At 41.0% G+C, this 25,878-nt stretch overlaps 1 protein-coding gene across 1 annotated transcript; it reads right to left on the reverse strand.

The window, feature by feature from the left end:
* Nucleotides 1-2,479: 2,479 nt before the first annotated feature.
* tacr3a (tachykinin receptor 3a) lies at nt 2,480-24,737 on the reverse strand. The gene is made up of 5 exons (XM_027021845.3): nt 24,159-24,737; nt 17,988-18,176; nt 17,150-17,300; nt 5,964-6,160; nt 2,480-5,355 (listed from the first exon to the last, which is right to left on the reverse strand). Exons 1-5 carry the CDS (start codon nt 24,524-24,526, stop codon nt 5,064-5,066), a joined length of 1,197 nt encoding a protein of 398 aa, XP_026877646.2. The 5' UTR covers nt 24,527-24,737; the 3' UTR covers nt 2,480-5,063.
* Between the last annotated feature and the right edge of the window lie 1,141 nt (nt 24,738-25,878).

The raw sequence follows: 25,878 nt of genomic DNA on the forward strand, positions 1-25,878 counted from the left end.
TGAGTTCACTGAAAAGGATGCTTCACACTTTACCTTTCCATGCTGACCTGAGATCAGTTTTTTTTTGGGGGGGGGGGTTTCTTCTTGTTTTAATATTGTGTTTGTGTTTGGGGTAGTCACTAGTGATTTTTCCACAGACCAAGGAACAAGGGTTTCCTAATAGTGGAGCCTTAGGTTGCCACTTCATATCAAAGACGTATCCATTTATTCTATTTGTTTCACTTAAAGATGAGAATGGTGAAAGGGCTATTATGTCACAGATGTCTCATGAATACTGGCAATGAAGTGCATGTATCAAAACTAGATTACTATGAATGTGGTGAAGATAAGCCTGCCAGATGTATTCCTATGATAACATGATAAACACTTATTACATTATTATAACAAGAGCAGTTAAAGAAATGGTTGAGTGGAATCAGCAAAGCCCATACACAACAGAGATAAGAAGACCTATTAATGAGAGAATTCGACATTGATTTTTCCTGTTTACCAAAAGCAGTGGGCATCATCTTGCATGCAAGTTCAAGGTGGTGTCAAGTTCAGGTGGGCAGCCAGAGCTGTTTAACCCTTTAACCTGCTGTAGGAAGAAATATCTCTATTGGTCAGAACATCTGTAGTCCACTGCTGTGCTTTTAAAGCACAATGGGGAAACCCTCCTGCTGCCAGGCATGGGAGTGTTTCTCTGCAAATAAAGCTGCCCATCAGGAAACCGCAGAGATGGCGCACAGGTTATGAAGAGCAACAGTGCAACCAATAGTGAATAGAAACCGCAACCAATAATGGGTTTAAGGATTAGTTTGGATTGAGTTACAGTGGATGTAATAGGAGCTCACACACCGGACTTCTGGCTGATCCCTCTGATTCACTGCCGTTTCTTTGCTTTTTAATGTCTTAGCAAATTAAATTTGTAGTCCAGAGTCTCTTTGTTCACAGACAGTACCGAATTTTTATAGTGTAGTTTCATGTGAATTGAACAAATTTATAGTTTGTCTTAGAAATATTTTATTTCAACATATATTTACTACATAAATCAATATATTGATTTCTTAAGCTGAATACAACTGCAATATATATTTTTAGGATGCTATCAAATTTATTCACCAGAGACCAAATATGCATTGTTCTTTTCTCTGCAAAATGTTTTAAAGTGGTGTGCACACACACAGAGGCAGAGATGCAGTCATATGCACACTTGTGCACACAGTAATAATCCACCACTAGAGTTCAGATTCAGGTATAAAAAAACAGGACAGTCTAACTGAACACACAGAAAACAAGAACAATTTGTTCATTAGCAATCTACAGTGTAACATTCAGTGCAGTGTAACTTTATTAACAGTGCCTTTTTCTTATTCACCAGTAATTAAAGGTAAAATTGTATCCATTAACTATGGTGTGCCACACAAAACAAAGTGTAAATAGTATTTGTGTTGTATTAAACAAACCAGTACTTACATCAAGCTTGTCTTTAATCCCAGAAAAGAGGCATAAAACAGTGAAATACTTGTTCTTAGATTCAAATATAATAGCCTTATTTTATAAATGCACCTTTATTAGGGACAATAACAGCTTGTATTATTTTATCATTATGATTAATTTAACTGGATCAGAAATAAACTGATGCACATCATATCTACATCTGACTGTAAACAGTAGTATTTAGTAGCCATTGTATGTATATGTATTTATTTGTTGGTTGGTTGGTTGGTTGCTTGCTTGCTTGCTTGCTTGCTTGCTTGTACCTTATCATAAGACATTTAACCATTAGAAAACAACAAAGGCACTCTCTCAACTTCCAGCCGAGCCTGGTTATTTACAGTCTGTTCCCTCAGCGCCTGTAAATGTAGGAATACATGCCTGGTCTGTCTGCTCAACACTTGACATCCTTTCCAACGAGATCATGACCAATGGATGACCTCAGAGCTAGCAAAATATTGTACCACGCTGAAATGCCAGGCTACAGCGCAGGTGCTCAGTCTGACCCAATGGTCTCTCTTTCTCTACTGAGCGAACATCTGTAATCGTAACCACACTGACAGCTGGCGGCGCGCTGCAGGGCTAGAAAAGGTACATGCAGATTCTTCAGCACCAAGTGAACCTGAGTACCAAGTGAACTTAAGAACTAAGACCGTTTTATCCGAAAGCAGCAATGCTGCTCAGATGCACACCGACTGGGCTGATCTTTCATCTGTAGCAAACCCAAGGACAAACTGTGGCGGAGGGGGAAAAGCCTGGAACACAGGAATCAATTACGAACACAACGCAAGATACATGAGCGACTGTTAGAACTAGGATATGTTTGTTTGGCATGTTTTAGGTTGTTTCAGTGTAAGGCCTAGTGGCAGAGGCTACTTCAACTCACATTAAGAACATGTTTTCTGTCATTCTCATTAGTACACAAAATCCAAAAAGCTCATGTGTATTTTGTATGGTGGTCTTCATATTGACCTGCAATGGATCTGCAATACAATTTAAAATGGTAACTTCTGACAGATTTATTGCACATGAGCCTATACACATGCCCTGAATAGCTGTAATCACGGAATAGATACAATCACGGTTAATACTTTCACAATGTCGGAACATGTCTGTATTTGTCTTTGTGGTCATATTTACAGAACACAAAAAGGCAAGCTTGTCCCCAAAAAACCTAACAAAAACGAGTGAACAAGATTAACCATTAAATCAATGTTACCCTTTACAAACCAGTCAAAAAAGAATTACAGCCAGTCTTGGAAAGGCATTGATAGCTTATTAGGATTACAGTCAAACATCCAAACGTTTTAAGCGTTAGTAGCACTTTTCAAGCAGCAAGCACTAAGAAATGTAAATGTTTTCAGTGGAAGAAGCAAAATGCAGTACACTGATTGTATATAGTACCTCTAGATGAAACTAATTCAGAAATAGTACAGAAATAATAGCTCACTGATTTTAACCAGTTGATAAGTAATGGAGCAAATTTTGTTGCATTCTGCATGCTGATAAGGAAGCTATTACTTAAGCCATGCAACTCTTTTTAAAATGCAAAGGATTTAAAGGAATTACCTGCTAAACTGTTCAACTATCAGGATTGGCAGTCTACTACATTTAACTAATAACTAATCTAGATGATGCATTCATGTTTCATTTTTCAATGTTTTCACATGCTTTCATGCAAACAATAAAAACTGATCTCTATACTGTACTATATAATATTAACAAACCTCTTTAAAATGGACGGCAGTTATTTAAACATTTATACACATTTACTGTAAAGTATTTTTAGGTTATCATTCATATATAGCAGAAGATTCTAGGTGAGTGACTACAGTTTCCAGTACAGTTTCCAGAGGAACAGAATGTTTCAGACAGAGATCCTTCATCAGCTGTGCCAGCAAAGTGCTTCCACTTCCCACTTTGCTTGCACTTTGAAGCACTTTGCTTGCACAGCTGATGAAGGACCTCTGTCAGAAATGTTTTCTCTGGAAATGCTATACTTTTACTACAATCTTGAATATATATAGTATATGTGTGTTATCTGTGGAGGCCACAGGTGGATGTCACTTATCTGGAAGAAATCCATCACACTTGACTTTGCTGCACACTTGAATGAGAAATCTTCATGGCTCCCAGACATATTTCTTTTCTCTAGACTGGAGTTCAGAGTCCAGGCATGGGGCTAATCTCCTCAGGCTTCACTAATCAATATCTTAGGCTATGAGGGGACAGTCCTCATCCCCCTGCTCACAGTTATGACTCCCAGCTGTGTTTACCACAACACGTAACTGTAAATGCTAGGGCCATTTCACATAGGTAAAGAAACACAGCTATTGTCTTTTAAAATGCAAGAATTGTGTGCAGTATGGAGCTCTGTGTGTGTGTGTGTGTGTGTGTGTGTATATGCACAGGCATGTGTGTGGGCATGCCAACAGGGATGTATTCCTAATCACAACTGACACTATTGCATTATGAGTAATCTCAAGGTGAGAGCCAGAGGGACTGCACTCTGTGTAATATGTGACAAGCTAGCAAAATCAGAACTCTATATTAATCGTTTTACTGAAAAACAAACAAGGAGTATCGTGATATTAAGCTGTCGTTTGAAATCATTCAAAACGGCACAGTATTAAACACGGGTGACTGAAATAGTAGAAGAGAAGAACTAACCTCAGCCCTCACCATGCTCTGGGACGTACCGTTTTCCTTTTTCTCTACTGCGACAGGAACGCTGAGCTGGAGCGCCACTGGATGGTCTCTTTCATGCTTATGGGGGGGGAGTCCCACTTGGGCACATTTTAGTCTTCATTTTAGCCAATAATTCAAAGTTCCATTTTGAAACTTTCAATGCACGGTGCTGTTGAGCAGCACTTGGAAGCTTTTACAGAGTCTTCATAAACCTATGCCTTCCACAAGTACACAAACCTCAAGTGTCCTCAGAGACTTAATAGTGGGGATTATATTCAATACACTCTGCAGTCCTTGTGAAGTAATTACTGCACAGTTATCTCTAGAGAAGACGGACTGAACCGCAGACGACCATTTATCACGAAAGCCTATTATGAAGGTGGGAATTAGAGTGTTACGGCTACAAGAAATGATGTAGCTCCTGTTAAAACATTCTCAACCAGGTATTTTAACCAAAACAATGGCGAATGATGGATTTTGTTTCATTTCAATTAAAAAAAAAAAATCTGGATATTGAATTCAGAGATTTTTCATTGAATATTTAGTCCATTAGGCTGCTAAACCTTATCTGTCTGGCCCAAAAATTATTTTTTACAGAGCTGTAGATCCTTGCTGGGGAAAAGATTACTCATGCAGTACAGAAACATTTACATTTTTTCACCATGCTTTCACAGATCCAATGCATTTTAATCATGAAATGACACAGACCAGCTATAGTTCCTTTTTGGCCTGAGTGTCCATACTCACCAGATGCAACAGATAACCTTCATCTCTGTCTTTTATAGAAGCTTGATGAAGGTGTACACTGAAATGGAAAAGAAGCACAATGTCCCCTATTTGTCCACCCGAACACAGCATTGTTGCTGAGGGTACCATCCCTGTGGACGTCCCGCGGTCCTTTAGCAGAATTCCTCTTGAGCGTCACTGGGCATGTAGGTGCCTGCTCTGCTCTTGGTGTTATGAGGGCATCCATTGTGATTGGGGTGGCCCACAAGGCTTTTTCGGGTCGGGTCGGTCGGCGGCTCGCTCTGGTCACCCATGGCCACAACGGTGGTCTCTACACGGGACAGCGTGTACATGCTGCCCTGGTGAGTCACGTGCAGGCGGGTGGCCCTCAGTTCTAGCTCCTCGTAGCTTGACAAGCGCACGAAGGGGCACCAGCGGAACGCCCGCTTGAAGCCTGCCCGAAACCTTTAGTGAAGAAGAGCCCGAATAAGAGGAAGTGGGAGGGGCATCAAGGTGACATCATTAAGTCTGGAAAAATTGCCCAGTTAGGTGTAAGACCCAGTTTGTATAAGCCATACTGGGGCTACATAATTTATACGTTACTGATTTCAAGTTTAGGCTTTTTCCCATGTCCCCTTATCCTTTCTTCACTCAATTTCATGTATTTTTTTTTTCCACAACTCATATTTCTGTTGATAGTTTGTTTTTGTCATTTTCCTTACTCTTTAAATTTGATCATTTGTAAGAAACAATGATTTTCATGGGAGACCAACTCAATGTGGTGTACAATTGGTGTAATAAGAAAAATAATTCTTCCAGTACCCACTTGATATTTCAAAGAAACTTGTCAGCCTCTTTCACTAATCTATTTCTGTATCTCCTTGAATAGGCCTTTGAATAGCCATAGTATTTTTGCTATTCCTTAGCTACTTTCAGTGCTCAAAGACTCAACAGGTGCTTTACTTTGGCCAGCATGTTCTTCTGGTCATGCATCTTCTTGGCATAAGAAGATTTTACAGTAGCAGAAATGGTACACAACGGCCAAAAGAATATGTGAGCGTTTTGCATTTTACCTGCTGTTGAGGCAGCAGTAGATGATGGGATTATACATGGTTGAGCTCATGGCCAACCACATGACTGAGAGGTAAACTTGCTGGATGGACTTCCTCTTAACCAGTTGCTTGTTTAGACCCGTGGTCAGGAAGTAGACATGATAAGGCAACCAGCAGATGGCAAAGGTCACGACCACAATAATCATCATCTTCACCACCTGGATGCGAGGGAGGGAAGATGAGATAGAAGAGCTGTCATTTTGCAGGAAGAGGTGACATTTTGTTGGTTCCTTCGTACAATGTGCTGTTGGGAGAATATTCAACACATTCTTAAAGAATGTCTCAGCCAATATTCTTAGAAGGAAGCTTTTTAGCTACCTTTTCTAATGTAGTGTCTTTTTTTCCCATTTAAACATAAATATAAACCAGTGATCAGGATTTGTAATGTAGACATTTTTTAAATTTACTTCATTTACTGTTAGCTTTGTATTTAGTATCTGTATTTATCATTTTGTATTGTTATAATGTACTCGGCAACAATGATGCTTCCCCTATTGGAGGAGGTAAAGTGGCTAAGGAGGTCAAATTGATGAGAGAAAGTATGCCAAAAAGTGTTTCACGCTGAGTTATACAATTTTTAATTTTTTTTTTATTACAATTTTTTTTAATAACAGATCTTTTCAGTGACAACATGAAAGAAACCAACATCTTGGACCCCACCAATAGCATAAATGCTTTTTTTTGGTTTGGTTTGGGTTTTTTTGTGATTGGTTCACTCAGTTGCTTGAACTAAACCAACACGTTTTCCACTAGGGTGCTTTCTTATTACAATTATCATTATCAAGTCTCCAAGCATGAGTATGATCAAAGTCTCCATCCTAATGAAGACACCCAGGGTCTGCCTGAAAATCAGATCCAATCATTGCATGTCACTTCACATTGTGCACACTGTTCCTACTTGCGGATCACTGACAAAATAATCAACACATCTCAATCATTTTGGAACATGGAACAGACACCTTCTAAAGATCTTTTGCCCTAACAGTGACCGCAACAAGTAAGTCTAAAAATAAGGTTGAGATAGCAAATATGGCAACATCAATTCACAATAATGACATACTAGAGGTGTAAAACCACAGGAATTTAAGATGTATGAATTATGCAAATTAAATAAACAAACAAACAAAAAATCTACAAATGCATGTGTTGGCTCTCCAGTGGTAGCTCAGTGTTTGAGGTACTTGACTAGTAATCAGAAGGTTGCCAGTTCAAGCCCCACCACAGCCAGGTTGCCACTGTTAGCCTCTGAGCAATGCGCTTATCCCTTGATTGCTTAAATTGTGTTCAGAAATGCAAGTTGCTTTGAATAAAACTGTCGGCTTGAAATAAAATGATTTAAGGCAACTACTATGCATAAACACATTTGTTTTGTTTTAGGCACATCTATTTATCTTGCTGATGCACAGCTGTAGATTACTGTAAGATAGAGGAAGTGAAATGACATGTTGATTATGCACAGTGAAGGAGCATTGACACACTTATGTGAAGCTGGGCCACTCTAATCAAACTGCTGCAGAGAGCCCACGAGAGTACAAATGACAAATATGATGAAACAAATAAACAAAACACTATATAACTTTTTTTTACATTTTGAATACAATTACCTGATTTTGAAAAGGTTAAAATCATTGTGCAACTGACAAAAAAAGCTAGAAAAAGTTATGAACGCATACGGACGCACAATCCAGAAGCTTCAGAAAAAGTAATGAAAATGTGAACCTAGGAATTACCAGGAAAAGACCAAAGAACAGGGGAATGGCAATCAAGAGAAATGGAGGAATTTCTGTTGTCCACTTCCAAGTGGTCCTTGGTGCAGTGAGTGATCATGAGACCCATAACTGCACCCTCACCCACCCCCACTCGAGGAGAAACTTCTCTTTCACAGTTTCCTTCTGATTGGAAGGGTTTCCAATCTCACTGCACTAATGGAGATGATTACATTCCTCATGCTTCCCCAGCCTGTGCCATGGGCAAGAACATGGATCTAGCTGAGTCTTCCTTAGTATGGAAATCTGTGGCAGACCTCACACCTGCCGGCACAGAGCAGAGCACAGCACACTGTACCAGGAGCTACTCATCAACAGACAAGCAGTGGGAGCTCAGTAAATAGGTCTGGGATAAGATGGGTTTGTTCAGACAATTTAATAGTCTAGATGAAACATGACTCTGTGTTTAGGAAAAATGAAATAAAATCTGCCAAAAGGCAGAAATGGATGTAAAACAGATCATTTGCAATGGTGGTCACTCTGGGAGCTTTTCTTCATACCAACCACTATTGTTAGTTCGCTGTTAGTGCACGTCCTAGCTATAGTGCTAGCTCACTTCCTTTCCAGAAACCCTTCCCCGGGGGGAAATGTCTCTGTGTAAAATGCACAACATGGTAAAACCAGGAAGATTAGACACTCAACTGCCTGAATGGAAGTAAATTAAGTAAATCCCTGTGTACAAACTCCAGTTTTATCAACATCAATCATCAGGTAATTGTTTTGCCACGAATCTTCATAACATGCCCATTCTGTAAAGTGCCATGATGTATCTATTTGCAAAAAGCAAGATTTTGTAAAGATGAGTAATGTAGGGAATTTTGTGACAGTTAATTCGCAATTTGTTCTACAACACAGTTATGTTTTATGACACACCCTCAAAATACCAGGATGTCTAGTATTGTAAATTATCTAGCTAGCTATCCAATGTTGTGTATCTGGAAGTAAACATAGATGTAATAGATAGCTAGATAGTTGGCTGTATTAGCTGGTGTTTTGGGCAGAGAAAGTGGATTTATTTACAAGAGTTAGATATGTGGCTAGTGAACAGTTCTTTTGACTTGGTTCAGCTAGCTTGAAGAGGATTTCTGTGCAGGTTATTCCATAGTGTCATGGGAGGCCGGTCCACTCATAAAAGAGATCATTCCACTTCCCAACCTCGCTCCCAATCCCTGGAGTATAAATTGGGCGCACCTGCCCTCGCTAATGGTGTGTCTATTTAAAATCCACAGCCGAAAACAGCACTGCACATTGGCGGACAATCCAGCAACAGTGTCCACTGCGCTGCCTTCGAGACGATGACCACCTTGTGTGTATTTCGTGCATCAGTTACCTTATTATCTATGGATAATAAAATGCACTTCCCCACAACCCTGCCTCTCGCTTTCTCTGAGCCACCGGCATCACACATGTAGTCTCTACCAGAGATTTCCTATGTCCCTAGCGAAGGGTTTGAACATCTTAGCTGATGTCGTGGTCTGTTATCATTGGTCTAAAATTTACATGGCCTGATATGATTGGCTTAACTGGGTGTTACACTTTCCCGAGTGCTCAATAGCAAAGCCAACTCCTCTTGCATCAGAATATCTGTGTCCTAGCTACATGCTACAACCGGTTAATATTGAATGAGTGTGTCAAAAGACATGCCTACATGCCTACATGCCTCCAGTTGCTGCCATGTGGTTGACTTATTAGATATTTGTGTTAACGTACAGTTGAACAGGTGTAAGCCAACATCTTAGCTGGGCTCTGGAGTAGCAGTTGTCAGATTTAAGAGTTACTGTGCCAAAATAATGCCGCCATACATAAATGAAGCAAAAACAAGACAAAGAACAAAGGGAGATTTTTCTGCAAATAAAATATGATGATAATGTATTGCAAATAATGTTGAATCATGGGACTTCCTTGCGTGCACAATACTCCTCACTGAATGTATCCAACTTGATTAAACTGCTTAAAATTGTGCCTTCTGCGTGATAGAAAAAACACGAATTAGCCTCAATACAAAATGTTACAGAATGGTAAGAAATTTTAATTTCCTTTTCAGAGTGCTAAAAAAGTGGCAATCACTTCTAAAAATCCACATAAAAAGCACCCCAGTTGCTGTATTTAAATCCGTTAGGGTCCATTTCACTTGGGTGTCTCTACACTGGTGACGAGAGGCACCGGGTCTCTGAGCCTGTCTCTGATGCCATGTCAAAGCACACGGTAGTTGCTGAAGGGAGCTTAAACATGCATCTGTATGCAAAATGAAGGACAGCCAGACAGCCAGTCACAGAAGAACATGGCTGCAGCTGAAGATCCCACATGACAGGGTGGGACGGCGTCTCCGCTAAAGCCATTTCTAAACCTCACTTTGGGGCGTTATGCTTCATTTATTCAATTATTTCACATTTGTAAATTATTCAAAGCCAGCTATGAGAAGGCGCTGGCTCTGTGCTGCTGCTTAGATGGAATTGCCCAAGCCTCTTTGCTACCCTGGGGAGGTTGAACTCATGTGGTGTGGATATTAACTCAGTTCTTATAGAACTAAACATGACTAATCATTGTTGACACCAGGCATTTGGCACCAGGGTCCAAACTAATCTTTTCAAGACATTACTCAGACTGCAGTCCTCAGTCGATAGGACAGGACGGCAACTGGTTCTTCCTAGGCAGGGGATGATGGGGATCGTCTTTAATGAGAGAAACAACAAAATGTGCCAAGGTTTTTTCTCTCATCTCACCTGACTAAAACATTTCGGCACATTTCTACAGTTTTATGCCATGCACTTATGGCCCATAAAAGAATTTGATTTGATACGTTTGATTGATATGATATGCTGTCTTACATCAGCATTTGTTCATTAAGGGGAAAGGTTGTGGGTTTGGACCCCCCGATCACTTGTGGATCACCTGGATCACTTGTGGAAGGTTTGTGGTGGAGATGGAGTGTATAGCCTGTATATGTCAATATGGAAAATGCTAAGCATTTTTAAGTGTCCATGTTTGATACAGTAGCTCACAGTCTGGATAAATCACAAGTCACACTTTACTTATATATTACATTGATATGTTTAATTCTGTTTACATGGCTTCATCACAATAGTGACAGCATATGCTAGGCTGCTTTCAGGCACAGATAAAAAAACATTGCACAGTTTTAGCATTGGGCAAATGAAAACTTAACTTGTATAGCACAGACAAGCGCCTCAGACAAAAAAGTATTAAAAGTGTTAAATATGGTAAAAGTGAAAAGCAGAATGAATTTGGTTTGGTCTGTTGGCTGTTTTGGTACTTATTTTCTTTGATGTATTGTGGGGAGTTCAGTAAATTTGTCTTTTACTGTTGTCACGCCCTTGCCAGCAACTCCATTTCCCAGAATCCTTAGCCACACGCCACACCCTCTGTCTCCTCCGTCTCCTCCACCAGATCTAGTTCACCTTCCAATTAATCACCCTCACTTGCTTCCCAGTTCACCTCATCAGCTCTGTATATATACCTCAGTCGCCGGCTCGGTCTTTGTGAACTGTTGCCTTCTGTTTAGTCTTCTCAGTACTGGTTTCCCGTTTCGTTACTCTTGTTTAATCCAACTGTATCTCTTTAAAACTATCCTTTTGCCTGCAGATTTTTTTTTTTACTGTATTGTTAATATACCCTTTTGCCAGTTTTATGACCTACACATGACTCTGGTCTCTTGGGCCAGTTTGATAACTATACTATAAGAGAGCTGGAAAATGCTTATTTACAATTGGTCAGGCAAAAAATAAATCAAACAAATGCAAACTAAGCACGAAAAAGCATGTGATTTAGTCATGTCTTCCACCACTGATGGGTTGTCTTTTCTGAGAAGTAAAATGGAAATAAATCGCTTTAGTGGTGCGAGGGGAATGAGCTCGCGGAAAGCAGAGAGGAGGTGGAGGGATTCAAAAGGCCAAGCATGCCAGAGGCAATGCATTACGGCGCACTGATTTGTTCATTTCTCCAGAATGGCTTCCACTGTGCTTATTTATATCAAATGAAGCGAGCGAGAAACGACTCAGATGGGGGGGATATATTCTGACTCTCCCTCGCACAGCGGGGATTGAGTTGATTACATATGTTGATTATACTGAATCTTCTTCTTTAACATTTCACTGGCAGTTGAAAGTGATGGACAGCACACTCTAAAAAGGCTTGACTGGGATGCATTGCCTATATAGTGTTATGATTCCAATTTAATAAACCATGGATAAGATGAATTGTGGTTCAATAGGGAGTAAGAATGTGAGTTGGGAATGTTTTTGAGGGACCAGGCCCCTGACAACTTTTATTTCTTGTACTTTAGAGCTTTAAAATTACAGAAACAAAGCTTTTAAGGAAAACGAATAAAAGGTTGTCAGTGACAAATTATTTTCTTTCTCTAGACGGCTGGTCTCTAATTTCTAAAACTAATTTCTGTAATAATGTAGCTATATGTTTTGATTAACATGGAAATGTGAACATTACTGGCTTGTGTAGTCAATGTTATTAAAAAGTCTTTAAAATATAGCAATTATCTTGCTATAGCATACTGTGGGGAAGCTTCCATTTCAAAAAAATGTTTTACTTTGGTACATATTCAGTTCCTTGACAAGAATTCACACACACACACGTGGTTTCATGCTTGTAATTCAGAATCTTGTTCTCTTGTCTAAATTATCATATTAACAAGATTAAAATATTTACTGAGCACATTTTGAATGAAAATGACAAAAGAACACAAGACCAGGAAACAAAAACTGCTATTAAACTTTCAGAGATGTGCTCTGAATACAAATGTAGAGCTTAATTTTCTTAAAGTATATAATGGATATTGAATTATGCAGTTCCAAAAGCCTCCAGCCTTCTTCCAGCAAGTGCCCAACAAATAATTTATGCTTTGCATCATTGTCTGAGAAGCGCTGAACATTTCTGACAGGGAACCTAGGCTAATTTCATGAGAAGAGAGCATGAGGGAGACAGATGGCTTCACATGTGTGCATGTGAGTATACATATGCATGAAGGAATGTTAGACACAGGTGGGGAGTGATGATGATGATGCATCTTCCCTCCGATCGGGCCAATCAGAGATCTGCGAACATTCATTAAACTCTGCCCCAGGTGAGATGACGAGGAGTCTGCAGGTTTGACTTGCCGGCTGAGCTTACTAATCCTCACCCTTTAAAGAAAAGCTCCAATAGCTCAATGGCGTTCCTGAGCCTCACATTAGCCCTCTCATTGAACTTTTACATAGTGAAGTGAGCACCTCCTTTGGTAATCCCTGAAGCAATCAGACATCTTAACTAAGGCTTCGTTACAATGATACTGGAATGTCATGGACAAGCTAAAGAGAGCTAAAGCTTGTTGGAAATGTCGGAATGTGTGCTACGTGCTATGCCCAAAGGAGCAGGCCTTGGATATTGATTAAGCCATTATGAGTAAATGGGACCATTTTTTTCCATCAAAAATGGATTGTACGGATGCTATCAGTATTTTTACTTCGTAAAGCAAAGTAGTGCTTGTTAAACCGAACTATAAACTACTGAAAGAGTCAGCTGGCAATGTCTAAATATGGACATGCTCATTCAAACAAATATCAGTGTCAAATAAGGTGAGGAATCTGTACATTAAACAGATCTAATATCAAAAAGCATGTTTTAGAAAATGCTGATATCCTCATGTTTTCCAGTACATTTACTACAACCATGTTCAGCCATATTTTAATACAATCACAAATGAAACTTGACATTTTTTAGCTTGTTGTTCATGTTCCTGCTCATTTTATGTGCTGTTCACATCAGTATTAGTTATTCAAAAGGTCAATTAGTTATTCAAAAGTAGAATGACTTCTGCCTCCAAGATGACTTTTAATTTCTGTCTGTATCTCTAAGGATAAGGAAAGGACAGGGGAAAAATAATAGTAGAATCAATGAATCGTCTTCACAGTCCAATTACATCACAAATCCGAAGTCCTTCCATGCATTATTCCAGGCCTGAATGTCATGTTACACTCAAATATGTCACACGATCTTTAAGGCTTTAAACACTGTCCCTTCGTCATCTCAACAGAGACAACAGATAAAGTGGAGATGGACAGGCACCCACTCCCTTCACTCCACTATCCATTTTCATCTTTATGCACTACAAGGACCTCTAATCATATTGCGTAGACCTGTCTCCTGCTGTAATTAGGATGGATTTCAAAGGCTGTGGAAGGTGTTCGTCCTTCTGAGTCCTCTTAATTATCCTTGAGGTAGAAAAGAGATGGGGTAGTTGGCCCTTCAGAACACGCTCTTGCCTCTGTCGTTACTTCACCCCCCCCCCCCCCCCCCCGCATGCAGGCACACACACACACACACACACACACACACAACCAGACACAGCCAGACACATGCATTTAAGTTCCCAATTAGCTCTTAATAGAGCGAAAGAATACGGTGCAGAGCACAGAATGAAGTGAGGAGCTCCAGCAATTCTACCAAGTGTGATGAAAGGCCTTAGTTTAGCAGCCTGAAAGCCCTGAGTGGCAGCTGGGCTGGAGTGGAGTGCAGTATATGCAAAACAGAGGGCATATTGCAACCGCCAAGGATTTATTACCTCGGCAATACCAACACCACCACCACCACCCATCCCCTCTACCAAGGTTTTATTACCTCGGCAATACCAACACCACCACCACCACCCATCCCCTCTACCAAGGTTTTATTACCTCGGCAATACCAACACCACCACCACCACCCATCCCCTCTACCAAGGATTTATTACCTCGGCAATACCAACACCACCACCACCACCCATCCCCTCTACCAAGGATTTATTACCTCGGCAATACCAACGCCACCACCACCACCCATCCCCTCTACCAAGGATTTATTACCTCGGCAATACCAACGCCACCACCACCACCCATCCCCTCTACCAAGGATTTATTACCTCGGCAATACCAACACCACCACCACCACCCATCCCCTCTACCAAGGATTTATTACCTCGGCAATACCAACACCACCACCACCACCCATCCCCTCTACCAAGGATTTATTACCTCGGCAATACCAACGCCACCACCACCACCCATCCCCTCTACCAAGGATTTATTACCTCGGCAATACCAACGCCACCACCACCACCCATCCCCTCTACCAAGGATTTATTACCTCAGCCACACCGACATCACCACTCAAGCCAAGTTAGGGACATCCAGCAACAACCGCCAGACAATACCCATGGGCGTGGATTCATCACGGGTGCTGGACAGATGCCCGGAAGCTGACCTACGCTACTCAAAAGGGTCTGTGAACACAATAAGTCAGCTATGGCTCTCGCCAAAATGTGGGTGGTCAGAGAGGTTTGACCAGCCTGTGAAGCAGCACGGTTTCTCCAAAGTAATGAAACTGAGAGATTCCAAATGACTCAAATGCCTACTCTCAGAAACAAACTCCCCCACCCAACTGTGAAGGATTTAAAAACAGCTGTTAAAGTATCTAAAAGCACATCAGTTCCACTTAAAGGAACATCTGGCTGCAAGTTCATGCTTAAAAAGAACTGACAGCTATATAGTTAAACATTACTTGGCAGTTAATGTACCATGAGTGATGCATGGTTCCTTTCTCATATCATAACTCTGTTTTTGGCTTTGAATTTTTAAAGTACAGTTAGCAACAGTGGTCCTGGAGACAGACAGACACACACCTACACACACACACACAGCAGGCTGTAGCCACAGGAAGTGGTGTATCTAGAGAGTGGTTGCAGGTAGGGAATGGCTTGGGTAATAAATGACTGAACTGCAAGAATGAATTGGAATTCTAATGACTCTATAAAATTTTAATTACTGTTTTCCTTTTGTATGTACCTGTTTCTCTCACACACACAGACAAACACACAGACAAACACAATAACTACCTTTGATAGCGGTTGTTTCTATAAATTTGCTATTTATATAATTTCATTATAAAGCAGAAACTGCAGACAAGTAATTTCAGATGTCTGTACCTTTTCCCCTCCACATTTTCCCCCAGTATCCTGTTTTCCTGCTCTGTTTTTGTTTCTGTCGGTCCTCCCATGTGCTTCTGTTTACTTCCTAGCAGTGAGTGCGTTTTACGTGCTAGCCCCACCTGTGTTCACTCCGTCCTCGTCATCTCAGTCCGAGTCATTATTGACCTCAACTTTGCGTATTTGCCTTGTCTGCTGTGTATGTATACCCTTGATTCCTGCGATCTGTGTGAAGTATTGTTTTGCCATACTGTTTCTCCTATAACTGCTGTTCCTATCTGCTGTGTTTGCCATGTTCTTTTATTTGCTATCCCTGGTTTTTGAACCGTCTCATAGCCTTTTGTTTTAGGATCGCCCCTTCCATCATGTTTGGTCACTGAATAACTGGAGCAGCAATAAGTTACTCAAACATTTTATGAGTGCAGCCTGCTCCTTTGCTCACATTGGTACACCCACAAAATCAAAATAATTAAATATTATTTTGAATTTATGGCTGTGAAAGTGTGAGCAAAGAAGCAGGCTGCACTCGTAAAATGTTACTATTTGAAAGCTCAGTAGAGATGAGGTGAAGTGTTAAAAAAAATGAATTCATTTTCACAGTATCTGTCCATTGGTTCATTCCTCCCTTCTTCTTTTTCTTCTCCCCCTTACCTGTTAGTCTTAAAGAATTTGTCATGCAAGCTGCATAACGGCAACACGTAAGGAATGCAGGTAAGTAATCTTTAGACGGGGTCACACTTCTTTCCGTGATGCTCTGCTGGTTGCTCGGATTCTGAGCAGATGTGGAGCAGGTCTTTTTAGGGGCCATCTTACGATCTTTTTTGGCCAAGATATAGCAGGCATGGTAAGAATGAGTTTTACAAAACGTAGTGTAATGGCATGCAGAACAGCAGGGCATGTGGGGATACTTATGACAGATCATAGTTCAATGTGCAAGGCCTAACGAGACGGTGTAACAACACGGCCTAACAAGATGCAGGGGTTTTGTTTGCAGAGTTTCAGTAGGGAGAACGTCACTTTTAGAAATGATTGACCATTTAATAATGTACTGTGAAACCTCAGGCAAACAAATCAGCCAGTGTTCAAGCTCAACAGAAAGAAAAGAGGTTCTCAGAGGTCCCAATTTATAGGAATGCAAGCTTACATTCAGTATAGCCTGAACTATGCATGTCAGCAGATATCACAGGTTCGTCCATATTTGTCAGTATCTCCATAATGATAATTAGCAATATGTTGAGACAGACTGTGGAATGGACAAACTTGAATGTTGTTTTTTAATGAAATAAGTTTTGATTTTTGCTTAAGCCTTGCTATGCAGATCAGTTTTGAAATACCATTGATGTAAACTGGCTCCAAACAATATAACTAACGGTGAACTGATCTAAGACATCAAAGGCAGCTGTGTGTACCTTCCTCTTGGCTCGTAGCTGCCCGTGATAGTTGTCTGATGAGTCTCCCGGGATCTCCCCGCCCCACAGCGTCACACCCACAATGGTGTAGGTGATGCCCATCACCACTAGGGGCAGCATGTAGACCAACACCATCACTATGATATGATACCTGCCGGACAAAATGGGAATTAGTAATCAGGGAGTGAAGAAGTGTGAAAGTGTAACCCTAACAATTTGTAAATTGTATGGAGGGAATCCGTCACCGGGGCTATAAATATAAACTGCAGGTTACAAGTGGTTCAAACAATTTCTTTTATTAGGCAGCCAGGTTTTGACAGGTTAGCATGACTAGACCATCCTAGCTTGTCCTATACTTTTAAAAAGGTTTTCGCTAGGCAATCTCTGTATATAGACCTTAATTGTCTGGAGACAAATTAGTTTTCCTCTAACAAAAATAAATAAATAAATGAAACAATGCTTTTAGGTGATCTCTCCCTAAGTATAAACACAAATCAAATTCTAAGATTAAAAACTCACATCTAAATGGGTTTGTTTTACAGTAGGCAAAAGTTAGCAGATATAGATGGGTATGGGGCACTAGATGGTGTTTGGAGATGTTATCAAACACAACGTACAGAGTGTAGACAGATGATGTACTGTTGAAAACTTGCTACTGTCAGGTAAAGTGTTTAGCATGGAAACAGCTACAGAGTTTGGAATAACAATGCAATCCAAAATGTATAATGTATATTCTTACTTTGCTCTCTATGAGCATGCACAGGTGAAATGGTTCATTTTAAAGAAATGATTCAATACGGTATTTTAATGTTTAATACTGAATCTGAAACATTCTCACACGAATGGGTCCTCGCTGGGTTGAGGCCACGCCACAAAGCATAGCGTCCTCTTGGGTAACTTTTTAATGGTAGAGAACAAGCAGAGTGGGAAGGCGAGCGCCACAGCCAGCACCCAGATACACACGATGACCACTTTAGTAGCCGTAGCTGATAAATGAGGCTTCAGTGGGTGAATAATGGCCATGTACCTACACAGAGAGAAAGGAGTAGATTAGAATCCCAAGAAAATGTTCCCATACCTGTACAATGAAAAGGCAACATTTGCACACTGCATTTTATGCTTTGTGGTAGTGGGGGGGCATATACCAGGGGCATGTGTGAAGCAGAGGGATGGCCCAGGTAAACCTGCAGATCATTAAAATTGGTTGCACCTGTGTGCAGTTAACCACAGCCTACTTCAGGCTACTTCTGTTTCAGTAGGTTGCCAGAGCCAGCGAGAGAGGGTTCCCAAGACATAGAGTGATAATGAAGCTGAAAAGCATCGATGGTATGCAAATTCTTAAGTTTAAAAGAATAATAACGCGAGCTCTGCATTTCCCCTGCCTGCCTGTTTCTTTACCTGGACCCAGAAAAATTGTTTACATTTGTTTTCCGCTCTAAGGCCAACGACGACTGGACAGAGGTTCAAGTCTAGAAGAGTGAAGAGTCACAAAAAGAACAGGGTACCTAAATTAAAAAATCGGTACAAATGATCATCACCGGCTCCCAGTTGAAAAAAAAATCTTGGGTGCTCAAGATTAACAAATTCATTCTATAAGGACAATGACAGCTCAATTTGATCCTATATAGGTTAAAGGGGTATTTGATTGATCTGTATTATATTTGTCTGTACAAACGTTTTGAAGAACTGGCATAAACCAGTCATGGACAGAGGAACAGCAGGGGCTTCCAGGGTGGGGATTCCCTAACAATAGCATTCAAGTGTCAAAAAGGACCGATTTTAGCCCCTAAAACCTAGTCCTGTAAAAACAGTGAGGAATTCATAGCATACACGTGTTTGGTATATTCCATATTCCACTGGAAACCAGATGGCACGACATTGTGGGGATTTCTCATATACCCCTTATCACTAATGACATAAGCCTGTCTTTTCCTCAGGGGACTTATGTAGACAGTGGACAGCCTGTTAGGCAGTCAGTTATTTTTCTAGGGCAGACAAGTTTATCTGAAGGGAAATGGCACCAGAGCACTTTGAGTGACTCTGCATAGCCAGGGAGGGGATTTGTTCTATGCATATGTAATCACGACCAACATACAAAATCATACATTTGCTTCTTGCCTAATTTCTAATGAAATGACTTCTAATGAAATTAGTTTTTTTTTTTTTTTTTTTTTTTTTAAACTTGACTCTCAAGTAAGTTTGAGGCCCCTCTCACATGAAAGTGATTGCTAAGGCGAATAACACAATTACATGACATCAAAGCCTTTCGAAAACCCAATCTCCAGTATCCATGAAGCTTTCTGGGTAAATTCATCATCCTTTGCAAACAGGGCACCTAACATTTGTTTTAAGACTCCCGAGGTTCAAAGCCTCTGAATGGATGCACATTATTTGACCAGACAGCAACACACAGCACCTGACATGTGGCGTTCCATACAGAATATCTGGAAAATGAGCCATATTATCGTGGAAAAGAACCCGAACACCATCTCTGTCAAAAAGACTAAGCATTAACTGAACAGAACGCGGAGTCCGGGCAAGTGTTCTCACCGCCAATCTGATTCACGCTTGTTCTCTCTCACCATACTTGTGTTAACGGGCTGAAGGCAAACACAAAGCCAATGGTTTTGTCTGCCCAGCAACATACAACAGATCCCTTACATGCCTATAATGTGATTGTAAAAATTGGCTACCCTAAAAAGTGTGTGTGTGTGTGTGTGTGTGTGTGTGTGTGTAGGTAGGTAGGTATGTGAATTACTAACTGTATGCCTGCATGTCCAGTGATGGATGGTGCTCTGTCCTGGTTGTTCTCCCCTCCGTGCACTCGATCCAGTCTCCCAGGGGGCTGTGATTTCAGATTGAGATTACACCATGCGCAATTGGCAGTCACTTCTCGCCCGTGTGTTGACTGGATGTAAAAGTGACATGTAGTGTGTTGATTGTGAAGCATCCTTGGGTACTGAGATAGGCACTATATAAGTGCAACTTCATATCATATCATATCTCTTGTCCACATGTGGCATGCCTTTCAATGTAGTAGCACCTCAACACTGGACCCTTCCAAGCATCCAAAACATCTGATCTATTTCAGTCTTCAAATCACAGTCTAAAAACCTTCCACTTCTCTTTGTTCTTTCCATCTCATTCTGCTGTTTTCTAGTGTATCCTTGTTATACTGTTGTCTTACGTTCTGTATCTAGTGGGTTCTATATGTCTACTGTTTCAGGGTTTTTTTTTATTTTTGTTTTATTGTCCATACATGTTCTGTGATTGAATCTGTAAAGTGATGCTGAGCTTGGGAAATGTGATTATATATATCTAAAATGTGGTTGTGGTGGTGAAACCTCATTTAAATTCATGTCATCTCTCACTTATTGATGTAGCTTCTTGAAAATCCTGCACGCCATTCAGGATTTCTTAAAGGGGACATATTATGAAAAACTCACTTGTTCAGTGTTTATGCACAAATGTTTGGTCATCATGAGTGCCTACCAACCCACAAACTGTGAAATAAGTCAACCCAGTGTTGTTGTGGGCTGTCTGTTAGAAAACATGTTAAAACAAGCTGTTCAGAATGCGTAATCTGAAAAAGTGATGGTGAGGTCATCACCAATCTGATTCACGTCAAGGGAAGACATTAGAATTATATCACCCCAAATCAGAGTATCTCCACCCATGACTTGACAACTACCTTTGCGAAGGTGCACCTTTTTACCTTCTTGCATGTACCAGACCTGCTATCATCGTTTGAGCTGCTCTCTCGGGAGCTGCTCTGCTGTTTGCTGCACAGGCCAGCACAAAATACCACAATGGCCCCCAGCCACAAAAGGCAGAAGAGCCGATAGGAAAAAGTTAATTTTGATGGCTGTCCCAGCTATAGTAGTCAAAATCCTGTGTGTGCTAAGCACTTTGTCTGATGGTTTTTCCAACCTGGGTCACTATATGCCCAGGATTGGAAACAAAACTTTATCTAAAAGAGGGATTAGTTCCCAGACCAAAAATGTAACGTGCACACTTGCTTGAATTGAACTTTTCCTTAATGACCATGTGGTGCTCATTTTTGAGTCTAATACTGTGCACTATAGCGTGTATATAGCATGTGCTGAAATGTGCTGAAATCTGTGCGGAAAGAGCCATTAATTATACACTGTTTTTTTGCAGGTGTGTTGCATTGACACCCATTTGGTGTTCTATAGCTAACTGGAGTTGTTAAAGGGGGAAAAAGCTCCTTGACTTTGTCACAATGTTGCACTAACCTTGAAAACTGAATAAGGTTTTAAAGTAATTTCCGTATGATATATTCTACACGATCACGTTTCATGAATGTGGTAAATGGAAGACAGAATTTAAGGGTAGACTCTCGTATGCTCTTCCAGAGATCGGGAGAAAGTTTGAACTGCTTAAAACATATTACGATACTAAAGACTTCTGACCGTGTGCATTGAGGGAGCACAATCTGGGGGACAGCCATTTCCATGCGATATGAGACACAAACCACTCAGAGGCGTGCCAACCACACGCAGCTGTCTCAGTGGCAGTGGCTAATGCTAATTGAGTGCACCATTTAATTCCACTGGCTTGTACCTGGGTGTCAGGGAAGTTGTCCAGTTCCTGCATAAATGTCAGTGAAAATCGCAAGCAGCTGAACTGGTGCTGTCAGCAAAGCAGACCCCCAAAAACCTCATGCCACGGAACATTTCAGTCAGCCGGCCCTTGCGCAAGAGCCGGATTATTCTACATCTCCGCCAAAGCTTGTTTGTTTGGCACCATTCCCCCCCCCCCCCCCCTTTTATTTTGGTTTGTTTGCTTGTCTGTGCTTCTTGGCTGTAACTCAGGGTGGCGTTCTGGGTGGTCTGAGGTAGACGGTGGGCTCAGGACGTGGCGGACAGAAATGAGCTCTTTGCTTCAGCAGCCCTGCTGTGCTTCTGTGAAAAAAAGGCGCCCACTTCTATGAAACCTCAGTTCTATGAAATTCAGTCAGAAAAAGCCATTGCTCATGGAAAGAGATGGTTTGCCTTTTCCCATCACTCATCCATCGTAAATATCTGAAGTATTCAGTAATTACACTTGTGCTCATTAGATTTGCCATCAATAGACCATTCAGGTATATCCGATTGTACTATGCGCTGCTCATCTGATTAAAGTGCTCTGTACCGTTCCCAATAAGGTTTACTTAAGTGCCCCTATTGACACACACTCACACCAAGAGCCCTTAAAAGGTATTAAACCACCCATGCTGGCAAAGTTCACGACAAGGTTATTGATCAAGTCTAAAAGGCCACCATTTCATACTGCAATGTTGTAGTTTTTTTTTCCAGCAGACATGAGTGAGGCTGTTGGGTATCAAATGTGCTGCTGGTTGTCAAAATGAAAGCTATTTTATATATATATATATATAATGTGTGTGTGTGTGTGTGTGTGTGTGTGTGTGTGTGTGTGTGTGTGTGTGTGTGTGTGAGGAGAAGGGGACTTTACCCAGACTGCAGATCAGCCCCATTGTGTGTCTGGAGCTACTAAAAGATCAGAGCCAATTGTTTTCCTCTCCTGTGCAGCAGAGCTTGGACAGATCTTGGTGCCTATTCACCCATAACCTCAGCACTAGAGCAGATCCTAAACACGGCGCCTGTAGGCAGAGTGTGAGCTCTTATTGGAGACCCAGACTAATTCACGTCCTGTGATAGCTACAGATGTGTGATTTGATAGGAATCGGTCTGCGGAGAGAGAGGCACTGGACACACTCTCCCTCTCACCATCAATTTTTCCATTTTCATCTCCATGCCACCATTGCCATTTCAGCAATCTGCTCTCACTGAGTCCCCTTCTCTCTCTCTTTAACATCTCTCTTAAATTGACAAGATGATCGTATTTGTTAAATCAGTATTTAAGCACAGAATGAAAAGTGCTCATGGCACGTTGCTTCCCCCAGGATCTCCTATGCCAAATTACTAAAGATAATGAACATATTTAACGGCCTTGAAATGGTACAGTATGACAGCAGCCAGCAGATTTAATAATAGCAGCCAGCAGATTTAATAATAATGCTGATCCTTATGTAAGCCCTCAAATTAATCATATCTCATACACAACTTGTTGCTACTCAGAAGTTTATATAAAGAGAAGTATAAGACACAAACCAGTGATAAGCCCCAGGAAAAGAGGATCCAGTTTACAGTTTGTTAAAACATAGGCTACATGTCTGAGAAGACAATGAATGTGCACCAGGGTTGTGGAAAGAGGAAAAACCGCTCATGAGCTGCAGCGCACCCCCGCTTCTGTGAAACATGGTACCAGAGGAATGTTTGACTGCCAGTGGCACTGGACTCATGTTATGCTTTTTATTTCTACCAAAGGTATGGCAGCTGGTGTGGTAACAGGGTGAACTAATGAGTGCTGAAGAAGCATGTTATCTGCATCTTATCATCTGATCTAAATGCCTTCTGTTTCAGAACTCAGCGGATGCCACTAATCCTTCCGGTACGGAGCCAAAACAACAAAAATGATCACTGATTTATTTTAGACTTGCACTGGAAATAAAGAGTTCTGCGGTGAAAAATGAATGAATGCTTCTCTTGTTTTCTGCCCTGGAGATATTGTAAATAAGTTATTACAGCCAGCTGATGGAAGCTCGCAACAGTTTCAATATGTGTAAATGTGGAGAAGCCCTCGGCTCCATCATAAGTATTTTTACATCTGCGCTAAGCACTTTCTCAGTACAGAGAATTTAACTGCAGGCAATACTGAATGAAATACATATTATAAATACATACTAAGTGCCCTTTAAAAATGCATGTTTTCAGTTTTTCCAAAAAGGTTTGGAAGGCTTTATATGATGCCTACATAAAATACTCTCAAATACATTTCATTTGTATAAGCAGAGATCAATGTGCAATAAAAATGTAATTGGTATTGCGAACCTTCTGTTAACCTACTGCTGATCCTCGTAGTCTAAGGAAAATCGTTTAGGTACAACGGTGCGCGCACGCACCCACACTCAGGCACACGTCTTTACCTGTCGACAGCGATCGCAGTCATGGAATAAATGCTTGCAAACACAGAAGTCACGGGGAAAAAGTTGTGAAATTTGCAGTATGATTCCCCAAAGTACCAGTCGCCGTGCGTCGCATAAACAAAATTAATCAAAGTATTGAAGGCGGCCATGGACGCGTCCGAAAATGCCAAATTGAGTAAGAAGTAATTGGTCACGGTGCGCATTCGCTTGTGCGCCAGAATGATCCACATTACGATCAAATTACCGAAGACCGCGACCGCCAAGATGGAGCTGTAGGCAACAGACCAGAGTGCGACACGCCAAGGCGGCTGGACAAACTGGTTCGTAAAGTTCCCAGTGAGATTAGATCCGTTTTGCGGCTGCGCCATTGCAGATATGTTCGCTGTTCGTGCCTGTCGGCTCACACTGACCAGGCGCGTTGGCTCCAATCCCTGACACACGCGTAAAAGTAACTACAATTTTTTTAAAATAATAATAATTGCACGTGGCTGTGACTTGCAGTATTATCAGCGGAGCGTTAATGTTCTTTAGCGAAGAGTTTTAATGTCCATCCTAAAACTCCGGAGGCGTAAAGAGTCGCTCCACTCTCCTGTTGAGCGAATCACACAGGCGCGTGCTGAGCGATGCACACTGCAGGGTGCCGCTGTAACTCGTGTTATTGGGAGAAAGAGGAGTCGATTGATTACAAAATACTGGCAAGGATAAATGGGATTGGACATGGTGTGGGGGGATTTAATCATTAAGTGCATTGTTTAGAGACTAGAATGTTCTAAACTGCAACAACAATAATAATCATAATGATGATAAATGTATATCAGTCATTTATCCATCTTCACACTCGTCATGCAAAATGAATGAGCTTAAGTGCCAAAAAAAAAAAAAAAGAAAAAAAAAAAGCTGGAAGTCCTTTGAAGATTCACTAGAGACTCAAATCAGCCTTCTGGAACCTCCTGGAAGAAAGCTATTTTTATGCACATCTTAAGGTCATTTATATGCATTGCACTGCATCTCAGCATTGAAGTAGCTGGAACACGTATGTTTCATGACTCAACAGCATCTCCTGCTCTCTCCAGGCATCAGCCAGCTTGTTACAGACAGGTTCGTTTAGGCACATCAGACAAGGTATGCATCACACCAATGTCCTTTGTGTGCTGCTGTCTATTGGTACTGGTATTGTCAATAACTTATTATGTGTGTGTGTGTGAGAGAGAGAGAGAGAGAGAGAGAGAGAGAGAGAATCCAAATATTTAGGTTGTGCAACAGATAAAATTAAATTAATCAAATTTAGTATTATGTTGGCAACCCATACTTTTAGTATTCTAAATGTATGGGTTGTTTTTGTATTCTGTTATGTTCTCAGATACGATGTTTGTCCATAGATGCTGAAGCTCTAACAATAGCTTGGTATTTCCCAGTACATTATCTTTCCCCGTAACAGAACCGGTGTGACACAGCGACTTGAAAAGAAGGCTTTCTAATGGCATATTCTTCATATGTCTCTACCTCAAAGCGAGTGGCGCTCACTGATGTTCCTGGCACACATTCTTGAATGCTTGGCAAAACCTTAAGGGGAATTCAAATTGCACCTGCAGATAATGGTTCTCACTCTAGTGTTAACATGGTCTCTCTCACAGAGAAAAGAAAGTCCAAAAGTCTTTCTCCTTTTTTTCTTCTACAATAGTGGCACTGGTCTGTCATAAATGTAATCACTGTTCTGATT

This window comes from Electrophorus electricus, chromosome 5 (genome assembly GCF_041902795.1).
Source record: "Electrophorus electricus isolate QZ-2024a chromosome 5, ASM4190279v1, whole genome shotgun sequence".
In the NCBI taxonomy this organism is placed as follows: domain Eukaryota; kingdom Metazoa; phylum Chordata; class Actinopteri; order Gymnotiformes; family Gymnotidae; genus Electrophorus; species Electrophorus electricus.